General features: G+C 39.6%; 1 protein-coding gene across 2 annotated transcripts; it reads right to left on the bottom strand.

Moving 5' to 3' along the window:
• Window positions 1-991: 991 nt before the first annotated feature.
• On the bottom strand, window positions 992-10,563 carry LOC307257431 (uncharacterized protein). 2 transcript variants are annotated; one of them, XM_080036661.1, is made up of 3 exons: window positions 10,505-10,549; window positions 7,076-7,182; window positions 992-3,537 (listed from the first exon to the last, which is right to left on the bottom strand). In XM_080036661.1, the coding sequence occupies exon 3, from the start codon at window positions 3,429-3,431 to the stop codon at window positions 2,574-2,576; it is 858 nt and encodes a 285-aa protein (XP_079892787.1). In that variant the 5' UTR covers window positions 3,432-3,537; window positions 7,076-7,182; window positions 10,505-10,549; the 3' UTR covers window positions 992-2,573. The 2 variants fall into 2 exon arrangements, with proteins under 2 accessions (XP_079892787.1, XP_079892788.1); XM_080036662.1 differs by lacking the exon at window positions 7,076-7,182 and having other exon boundaries at window positions 10,505-10,563.
• Between the last annotated feature and the right edge of the window lie 894 nt (window positions 10,564-11,457).

Raw genomic sequence — 11,457 nt, 5'->3', positions numbered from 1 at the left:
AAGTTAATTGTTGGCCACCTTTTAGCCACACACATGCACGCGCGCACACAAACACAACAGATCCATCAGGCTCCGCATTCACCCTGAGAATAAAAAGAGCTGTAATTGCAATCATATATGTGGAGCCTCAGCACTGCGCGCCATACCGCACCATTAGGATCACAAATAAGTAATAATTTGCTAATGACAACATTATGTTGAGTCAGTTTAGGGGCAATTAAAGTGAGTGATATTTACATATGCCCAATGAATCACCGAGCGTGGCAGTTCGGGCGGACTCTAATGAATATTCATCCAGGCATTTCTCCCCTGCGCGCTGCAGTTTATAAACTGAATTATGGCTGATTTGCCCTTTTAAAAAATGAACATGGGCGCATCTCCCACAAGGAGGCGGCGAACAATAACGTCTGATTATAAAAATGTTTTACTGCTAAACTGCCGGTAAGGAGAAGGCAGCAGCGTGGTTAAAGACTAAAGGGTGCAGAGGAGGGGGAGAGTCCACCTAAAATCAATCCAATGTAGTCTCGGCTTGTTGTTGTCCACCTTTTTTAGACTGACATAAATATTTACAGAGTGCATTCAGAGGTCTCTATACATCACGAGTATCAGACGGACACATGTAATTGATTTGTTTTTTACTGGGGGTAGTTTGTCTTCAGATTATCCCAAGTGGAGGTCATGGTTCACACCGACCTATAAGCTTGATTTCCATAAGGAGAGCGGGCCGTTCGGCTGCTGCCTCCCCCACCGCCGGCGGTGATTTCCCCGGTAATTGCCCCCCGTGTGTGTCGGGGTGGGCGCTGACCTCTCAGGTGCAGGATCAACAGGCGACATCAGTTTGCATTCACGGGGCGGTTAACAAGATGGGCTGCATGTTTATCATGCAAATAAGCAGCTCCCTGGCAGGTGTCATCACGCACTAAACACACACGAGACGTGCACGCGCGCCTGCTGACAAATGTATCCACAGACCTGACACATGCTGCGGTCGTTCCCTTTTAATGGCTAGTTGTGTTGTGTATTATAACAAGCAACAATTGAACAACAACAGAAAATACATTACAATTGTTGAACACACCTCAAGAAGGTGACCTTGGGTTTGTTTCCCACTTATTACAGAGCTGTGGATACCTCATGATGTAAATGTAAAATCTAAATTATAAACTATCGTATGTCCATAATATACAACTGCATCCTCATCCTCACACATATGGCTAGCTATAAAGGATATTTTTGACACAATTTTTTTGTAGAATTTTTCCGGATGTGTTTTTTTTATATTGTCTGATTCTAGTTGGTGATTTAATTTGGACAAATCAAGCAGAGAAACAAATGATATAAAATATAAACACATAATTGAATTAATACAAAATATAAGAATATCAAACATTATCTTAGAAATTCACAAGCCATGAACGATAATTGTATTTCTGCTTTTGTTGTAAACAATTGAAAGCAATGATAATTTACATTGTTCATTTAATTTGTTCAAACAAATAAATACAAGGCCATACGTAACGTTATTAATGCCTAACAATGGTAGGCTACCTCAATAAAGAATACCATTGCTCACAAGCCTTAAAGTGCTGAGATGCGTCATAATACATTTGTTAAATTTAAAGTATAATGTATTCTTTAAACATGTAGACTTAACTCAAAAAGAAAAGAAGAAAACAACCTTTGTTTCCTAGTACTGTCATGTATCTAGTCCTTCCTCAACACCTCAACAGTCTGCTTCGCACTCTTTGACCCAAATGTATCTGCTGCCATCTTGTGGTTCAATTTGGAAAGTAAACGTTTATTTGGGAATACCACTTGTATCACTAATAACAATGCACTGCAATTTGTAGATCTCAAAGGAGGAAGTCAGTTTGGATTTTACACACCAAAATAAATGCCAAAGCAGAGCTGGGAGGACGCCATGTTGCAACAAATTGCAAATGAGTGCATTGTCCTCAATGTCCTGCCTCTAACGTCTATCCTTTGAGTAAACTCTGTTTCTCAGCAAAGACTATTGACTATTGATTTAGGATGAACAGTGTTTGGGCTGTTTTGGTCCCTCAGAGGGTTTTTCATTAGTTGAAATGTCTTATCTAACATAATGATATACAGATGTGCAAAGTGTGTAGGCCACTTGGGGAACTAATGATTAAAGCAATTGGACAATAAACCAGCAGGTTTCGTCATGTGTATAAAATGTGTACTTTCAGAAAAGAGTGGTTTGCATCTTTGTCATTGTTTATTTGTGTTCTCTCTTACAGTTTTATAAGCCACCTTTACCGAGTAGCTCTGATTTAAACCTTGGTTAAAGGATTGTTTTTCCTCTCAAATGTCTGATTGAATGATTTGTAAACAAATTACCTTTTTATCACCCATAGTTAATATCATATTCTTACTGCCAAAATGTAAATCAGAGGTTTTAGTCTTGCAACAAAAAAAGACTCACAATTAGTACATTTGACCCCCAATTCTCAATCTCTATGAAGCATGAGAGTGATTGTTTGCAGGTCCTGGAACACTTGATAATTTTAAATGTTTTTCCTTCCCATACTCCTCAAAGGAGTAACTTTGGTTCAGTACACAAAGCTGACATATATGACGGACGTCTCTTGTAACTTTGGCAGGTGGAGGTCAGGGAAGGGCAGTACGCCATTGTTGTCTATGTGTGTCTGGACTGTGTACGCTTTGACCGCTGCCCCCCACTGCAGCACAGAGCTCTGGATGATTCCCAGCCGGGCCTGTTCGTGGTACTCTGCTCCCAGCTCTCTGTCCAGGAAGATGTCTTGGATCTGATGGGCCGAGGAGGACAAATCCAAGGAATCTCTGTTCAGGTCTGCGATCAGGTCCAGGTTTGTGTCTCTGTCTCTGTTGTTGTATCTATCGATGTCCAGGTGAGCACCGTTATCTTCGGGGTCTGGGTCCGTGTTTGAGTCCGTGTTTGGAGAGGGGTGGAGCGGCCTCTGCTGCACGGTCACCACCGTTAGCCTCTCCAGGTGCTTGACGGCAAAATGCTCCTCCACAGTAGAAGAAGAAGAAGAAGAAGAAGAAGAAGAAGTAGAAGAAGAAGAAGAAGAAGAAGAAGAAGAAGGTGTGCCGGTTCCTGATTGGCTGGGCCCACAGTGGATCAGGGTGAGGTGCCTGACCTCCGAGTTGTTGAGCAGACGTGACACGTTCAAGGGCGACGTGAACCAAACGGTCAGACGTCTGGGGAAAACGGGGGACGCCGCAGAGTGTGACTTCGGTGTGGGGAGCTGGACACATCCATAGTCTGTGAGCGAAGAGAAGCTGCAGGGCTGCGGGTCCCGGCTGCAGGTGTAGTAAGAGAGGCTGTTTTGGGTCACATAAGCCAGCTGGAGGTCAGAGCGCTGCAGAGCCACAGACACATACAGCAGCACGCAGAGCAGAGGAGAAGGAGGGCTGAACGCAGGCATCACTGCTGCTGCTGGAGGACACTCTCAGGAAGCATGTTGACTGGGGAGGAAGTGCTGCTCGGATGTGGCTGTTGGGGTGGAGCATCCAGGTTGTTTGTACCTGAGCCTAGAAGAAAGATCAGAGACAAGTAAAGATAGATTTTTTTTACGTTGCAGGAAATGATATGCACGCATTGGGTAACATGAGCTAGAGTATATTAGGGGTTGAGTCGATGATTCCGAGATTCTTGTTCTCTAGCTGTTTTTTTTGTTGGGATCAGAGAATGTCTTCTTATGACCCAATACCTGTCCATGATGTGTGTGTACTAAGGGGTTTACTGTTTACATGCTAGTCTGCAGAGCCTTGACCGTGTACTGACATTTGATTTATTATAATCTTTTTTAACATATCTTTTGTTTCTTCTACGGAAACATCTACGGTGTGAATCTGAATAATACATCGGGAAGATCTGTATGTATGTGGACATGTGTGGATGTATGTATGTGTGTATATGTATGTATAGGTATATATATATATATATATATATATATATATATAGGTATATATATATATATATATATATATATATATGTATGTATATACATGTGTATGTGTTTAGGTGTGTATGCATGTAGGTATGCGTAGATATATAGGCTACTGAGTGTATGCAACGATTCCCCCTTTGGGTGTTATAAATTGCCTTGTGACAATAAAAAATATATAAAAAAAAGGAAAAATACACACTATAGCTCTAATGGATACCTCTATGATCAAACCGCTAAACTCAGGACCATGTGTGTCCAAAGGCAATTAGAGGTGGGAGGATAACTATAGACCTTTCACCAGTGAGAACTAATGCCACATCATTTATACTCTATTGCAGAAATGCAATGACATGCAATTTCCAATGCAAAGGTACAAAAAAGGTGCAAAGGTGCAGCAAAAAAATAAACTTAAAGCATCTCAAGTAAATTAAAATATGCAGAATATCCTCTCCCAGGGTTTTATATTTTAATATTAAAGGGAACCTTATAGTCAGAAAAAAATGGACGAAAATAAGACTTAGGCTGAGTCAGACAGTGTCTTCCAGACGGCAACTTTTTTATGTAAAGATGCTGACCATATTATGTGCCCAGAGAATTCACCAGTGTTTTCGTTGCCGCTGTTTAAATTCCTCAAATAGAAGAAATTATTATAGGAACTGAATGAGGTCATCAGCAGTCACTTGACAAGTATTGTAGCTTATTAACTGACCTCAGAACTGTTTTACCTAAATTACACCAGCATCTCCAGACCCATGCCCACCAGTGGAAAACAAAACCGTGTTTGTGAGCATTCTTGGCTCATAGCCTGCCCCCCGCCTCCCACTTTGGAAAATCTGACCACATTTCCCTGTTTCTCTTGGCAGTTTTCTTCCTGCTGATTGAAAGGTTGAAAACATCAGGATAAACGGATTAAGTGTGGACAGATGAGGCGACAGCACCTCTATAGGGGAGTGTTCTGAGTGCACAGACTGGCATGTACTCAGAGAGACAAACCATTAAATACGATACAATATACTTTATTGTGTTTATTGAAAATCGTCTCGGATTCAAAAGCTGCGGACATCAATAAATGTTCTGACGGTTACACAAACAAAAAAACAAACAACAAATCAACAACCCAGATTAATAGGTTGTGTGTGTGTGTGTGTGTGTGTGTGTGTGTGTGTGTGTGTGTGTGTGTGTGTGTGTGTGTGTGTGTGCGTGTGTGTGTGTGTGTGTGTGTGCGCGTGTGCCGGCGTGTCAGTAAATATATGCATGTGTACGAATACGGGTGCAATTATGTGTATATACTATATTGTTGTGATTTAATGCTTCATTTTGTAATTAAATATGTATGATGTTATGTGTATGTATTGTGTGTTTTGTGTGGACCCCAGTTAGAGTAGCTGACTGCTGCAGCATCAGCGAATGGGGATCCTTTCAATAAACAATAATAAACAATAAACAACAACAATACAGCCCCAACTGTACCAATCACAACACTAAGTTGCACATGAAGTATTGCACACATCCCGTAGCAAAACAAATAAAATTGCACGTTACACAGATGCCACCATCCAGGAGAACGACACCCTTCTACACACCATCAGTGGCATCATGTGTCAGCAAATATGTTAATGATATGGTGATCCCAAAACCATTGCATCATTCCCCAACCAGAAAGCCTGGATAACGGGAGTGGTGAGGTTCCTGTCCATATAACCAAAACAAATTATGGCTTTCTGTCCAGTGACAAGGAAGAATACGGCAGTGCCAGAGCGAGACCGATAGGTATAGCATCGAGGAGGCAGAGCAGACACATCAACACCGACCACACCAAAGGCATGTGGCAGGCCATGAGCTCAACAACTTTTAACGCTTGCTCTGATCGACTCGACTACACAAGAAAGACTAGCGATCAGACACTCACATAAATCATTCGGATGAATTCCTATTCAAGCCACAGCTGCAATACCAAACGTCCGCTTTTAATGTGTTATGTGAAATACTTTTTCTTCCAGTTTGAATCCTGAGTCCTGTTTAAGCATTGACAGATTGTTTTGAACTACTTTCATTGGCTTTTTTCTTGGCAGATGTTTGACATTTGTTCATGGCTCAATTATGAAAGCTCTTGTTTTTAAGTACATCAGCCAAGACCTCCAGCTGTATAGGAGGACACTGACCTGTTAGCACAGAGTTGTCATCATTCAGACTGCCTGTTTGTGTTGTGAGGCTCTCTAATGCCTTCATGGGCCTGAACTTGTTATTCCGCCCTCTGTGTGTTTAGTGTAAATGTTTTTCTTCTCATGTCTTCATGTTAATGTTTGACCCTCTTGCATCCACACTGAGAAGTAAATATCATCAGCAGGAGACTTTCAGTGCCAGGGGAAGGAACTACGAGTACTGCAAAGAAAGAAGTATGTACTTAAGATAATTAACTTGAGTATTTCCTTTTTTATTTATGCAAATTTTCTGTGCTTTAGTCCACCGTTGACAGCTGAAGATACAAGTAATTTTGCAGAATTTGACACATATGCAACCAAAAGTTTTCAAAATAGTACAAAAAAATTAATTTTTAATAAAATCAGCTCATCTTTCACTTTTGATACCTAATATACATTGTGGTGATATTACTAATGCACTCTCACTGAAGCACGTTTTAGAATGCGGGACTTTGTCAAGTTTGTATTCATATATTTTGGTAAATTGCACTCCCCAGTATTGTTGGACTGACAGTTTAAAAGAAAACATCAAAATTGATACTGCAGAACCAGATTGACAGTCTTTTTTTATTCCTCTTGAAATAAAGGAACATATTCTGCTCACCATTGCATTCAAGGGGTGACTTTTTAGTTTAAGATTCATGTTTTGGTAGTATACAGTAAGGTTTTGAATGCATGGACTTTACTTTTAATAAAAGTATTTTGACATTGAAGTATTATTGTGTGTTACTTTTACTTACACAAAGGATTCTGAATACTTATCCCACCAGTATTGATTCAAATTAAAATGCATGGGGGTCATGTAAACTAACCAAGCCCTTGTTTAGTTCAGGTTCAACTTTCATGCAGTTGTTATTGGAGTAAAATGCTCTGAGGTCACTCCCCTGTGTGTTCCTCACCCAATAAGTATATTCTTACCAAGACGTGACGAGAGGGGATGTGGACACATTTACAGCTGGTTTGGATCTGTACTTTGTCACATACACACTTACTCACACACGCAGTCTGTGATGGGTGTGTACATCCTGTAATACAGAAAGAATACATGGTTTATAGCCTACACTGAATTTCACACACACACATTAAAACGTTTTATTTGTAGAGATCGCTTGAGATTCCAGGGAAAATATTGTTTTGTAATCTTGGCTTTTACGAAGGTCTGGGTAACTTTACTGGCTTTGGTTGTAATATCAGGCCAGAAACAAGACATTTCCGCCTCAGTTTGAAGCTCAGACAGAGTTGACCGCTAGATTCTTCCTTTGGCCTTGTGTGAAATTACACAGAAGTGAACTATCATCTACACTGCAGTTTATTTAAACATCCGGTTTCCCTTTTTTTTTTCTTGAAGTTTAGAAAATGTTCTTATAGGCTACAACGTTTCCCGGCAATGTTATACGTTCTCTGTAACAGTTTGTTTCAGCTGTTCATTGAACCTCTCCGATGTTTACACTGAGAGAAATATTCAAACCCAAGCTGGACGTAATGGGTTTTCATGGCTGCACCACTCCCTGAAATGGAAACATTGTCGATGGCGTGTGCATAATTTTTACAAAAACACAAAAAAAGTAAAAGAAAGAAGAACCATGCTGGTATATTTGAAACATCGGTATTTTCACTGGAATTTGAAACACAGTTTTGTGGGTTTGAACATTGTTTGGCTGCGCTGCATATGTACTCACTGACCCATCAGCGGGTTGGTGAGGTTTAAACAGGGGCATTTATGGTTCTTCTAGGGAGTTTTGTTTTTTGCTTGCTAAAAAAAACATATCCCACTGTAGAAAAAATACTTAAAGAGGGAATGTTAGATTAACTATTTTAAATGACTACAATTAAGCTATCAGACTCATAGGATGAAGCCGTTTTATATGCATCAACTGTGCAGGATGAGTCCAATGAAAGTCTTCAGTTTTCTTATTGCGAAAAATCCCACAAAAAGGCCAAAACATCAAGAAAATTGAGCCTACGAAAATGCGAGTGCAGGAACTACACTGTAAACAATTGCTGTAAATTTACAGCAGGATTTCAACAGCATTTACCTGTTATTTATAAAAACAGCATTTAACTGTTAAAATAAAAGGCAGTCTGTTAAATTACAGTCCTTTGCTGTTATTTTACGGAACGGTAATGTTTTTCAAAAATACTGAACTTTCCTGTTAATTTACCATCAAACTTGGAAGGGACAACTTGACATGAGCTGCCTGCACATGTGAAGCTTATACAGTTTTCTTCATTAATCCTCATCCATCCACATCTTAACTAATAAGTGTTGTTTACTGTATATCCTCTGGTTAAGTTTACTTAAAGTTGAGTTATATCTACTTGGAAATGGAAATTGCAGTTAACGTAATTAAACCAAGTTAGTCTTACTAAACTGAAGAGTTGTGTTTACTCAGTAGAATTAAGGAAACGGATTGCCTTAGATAAATCAAGTAAGCACAACAAAGTGTATTGTAGAGACGCCCCCTTTCCCACAATGACTTGCACTGGACTAAACGTTTGTTATGTTGCTATTTGCACCCTCAGTAAAGGGGATGTTTAATTCCATTAACTCACTATGCATTTTGTTTAAATAAAACATTTCTGTGTGAACTAACTGTTATTTTTGGTTATAACAAACGGTTTGTGGAAATCTTAAACAAGATCCCTAGTTCAACTAAGGAGACAATTTACAATAGAAATTAATCATTCCATTGAACTTAATATATTGTAAAAAGTGTCTTGAAGTAACAAGCAGAAGCTGCTCTCTGTGTTTAGCATTTGAACAAATAGGGGACATAGTAAATTTACATATGGAATGAAACACATCTGCCCAATGAAATATAACATCCCCTTCACTCACGGTGCAAACAACATAACAAACATTTAGTCCAGGTTCATCCCTTTTTTCGTTAACAGTATAATCCTGTCAATTTTAGTGACAGTCAAATAATGTTAATTTAACAGTAAGAAAATGGCAACCCTGCTGCCAGTTGATTACTGTTTTTACTGAAAAAACAGGTTCATACAGTTTTCTTCATTAACAGCATAATCCTGTCAATTTTATTGACAGTCATATAATGTTAATTTAACAGTAAGAAAATGGCAACCCTGCTGCCAGTTGATTAATGTTTTTTTACGGGGAAATTTCTTACAGTGTAGTTGTGGTTTTGGCAGGCCAATTCAGGAAGCCTCACCCGGCACTGGGCAGCCTGTAAAATCCTTACTATGTTATGTCACCAGTCTTTATGCTATAACCTTCGAGCTAACAGGCTTGTTGTCTGTAGCTTCAGAGAGATGATACCAATCTTCTTATAATCTCAGCAAGAAATACAAGAAGAATATTTCAACAATTGCCGAGCCACACTTTTAATAACATCTTAGTTTTCTGTAAAAACAAATACTGTCGATCATGGCCTCCCTCCCATACTCAGTTAGACTATTCTAAGCTCATGCACTTCTCCTCAAATGGCAACACTCAACCTTACATGACACTTTTTTTTCAAAGTAATAGTTCACTTTGAGATGGAAGGCATGAAGCTAAAGCTGATATAAGTTTGTTACTCTTGAAAAAAGCATAAAGCATGAATAATACTGTTATGTTGTAATTCCAACTAAACGGGCAGATAGGTAGATGAGGAAGAAGCTGACAGGCAGTTAATGAATCAGAGTGTATGAAAACATACAGTATTTTAGAAGTTTAATTCGGTTGACAGATCAAGTCCAGTCTCTAGCAGATCACCTCACTGATAACATATTCAAATGGACAGAAAGAGTAAGAATTAAGTTGGCTTTTTCCCTCAGGCCCCAACACTAATAACTCCTCACTCCCTTATGACAAGAGTACATTTCTATCTCATATTTATTTCTCTGTTCGGGCTGTAAAGGCTCTCCACCCACAAGGACTTCAAACGAATTGTCTGACCTCATATCTGGCTGAGCTATGAATCACATGAAGCACTTGGACTCACGCGGTGACTCAAAGCTCAAGTATTAGGTTATTCAATCATCGGTTTGGGGCATGCCTGGGTGAAGTTTGCACCGTTAAAAAACGCAGCAAGTTTTCCCCCAACTTCTACACTCTCATTTCTTCGTGGGAGAAAAAGCAGAAGTTCAAGGATGCCAAGTGACATCCTGCAGTGAAGCAAAGGATCCGTCAGCAGCTGTTTATCTGTGAACGCTTTTTACAGTTTTCCATCCAGACAGATTTTGCTATCATTACATAACACATACACAGGAATGCACAAGCTCTGTAATGTGATACAAGAAAACAGGCATACATTTGAACAGCTGTTCAAGAACACTAAATGGTCTCTAATGCTATAGTACACAGATGATACGTTTACCGGTTTTGCTGGTGTGTTAACTCACCCCAAGTTGCTGCTGCTGAGGAGCTGATGTGTGTGAGAGCGTCAGTTTGAGGCTGGGATGGGGAGGAAAAAATCCCACATCCAGTTGACGTCAGGATGGGGGAAGTATATATGGGCCCATCCCACAGAGGAAACTGTAACTCACATCAAGAGCGGGCTTCAGCTTTAAGTAGGCTACTGTGTACAGACACACTGTTTTTGTTCAGCAGAGGATCCCACAGGTGGTCTAGTGTTTCAATGGGCCATTTATTTGGTCAAAACAGTAGCCTAGCTTATATTTAGACCCAAAGATATACTTTAGGTCTTTTTGTTTTTTAAAGCAGTATTTACATTGGCATAGGTATGCTCATGATGACAACACAGCCAAAAGTAAGAAATATTGGCATTTTGTTAATAGTATGCTACCCTTTTTATTAAAAAAAAACATAGTCTAATTATGTGCAGGCCTATGTGAAAGTCACTTTTAGGACTACCACAATAACAGCACAGAATTTAAGTAAGTGATCTACTGTTAAAGGTAACACAATAGTTTATTAATCTAATAAAAGCATCAATATCTTTCCTGGTAGGATAAGGAGTTATTTTTCATGGTATTTTTAGGGAGAAATGAAGGACTGATGTAATTTCCCGTAACGTGACATGCATGGACACCAGCCAACATCTGATGCTTTCAAGTGCTATTGGACATGTGTAGACTCAAGCTTGAAAGCATGACGCCTAAATAGACTGAACCACGCTCTTGAAACATACTGTAGGCCCTATCCTTAGTGACAACTCTGTGATAATGCTGTATATAATTTTTTTTTAGCTTGTTGTTGGTTTTGTTTTTCTGCTCGCATAGGTTGTGTCGCACGGTTATGGACAGTAATTCGGCCTCTGCATCACAAGGAAGTTTCGATATAACGACGTTTTGTGAAGGCAGCATAGGGGGCGTCACTCAAGGATGTACGCGAA

Source organism: Ammodytes marinus, assembly GCF_949987685.1.
Source record: "Ammodytes marinus genome assembly, chromosome: 11".
In the NCBI taxonomy this organism is placed as follows: domain Eukaryota; kingdom Metazoa; phylum Chordata; class Actinopteri; order Uranoscopiformes; family Ammodytidae; genus Ammodytes; species Ammodytes marinus.
The sequence above is the reverse complement of the archived record's forward strand: the minus strand, read 5'-3'. Positions and strand labels throughout refer to the sequence as shown.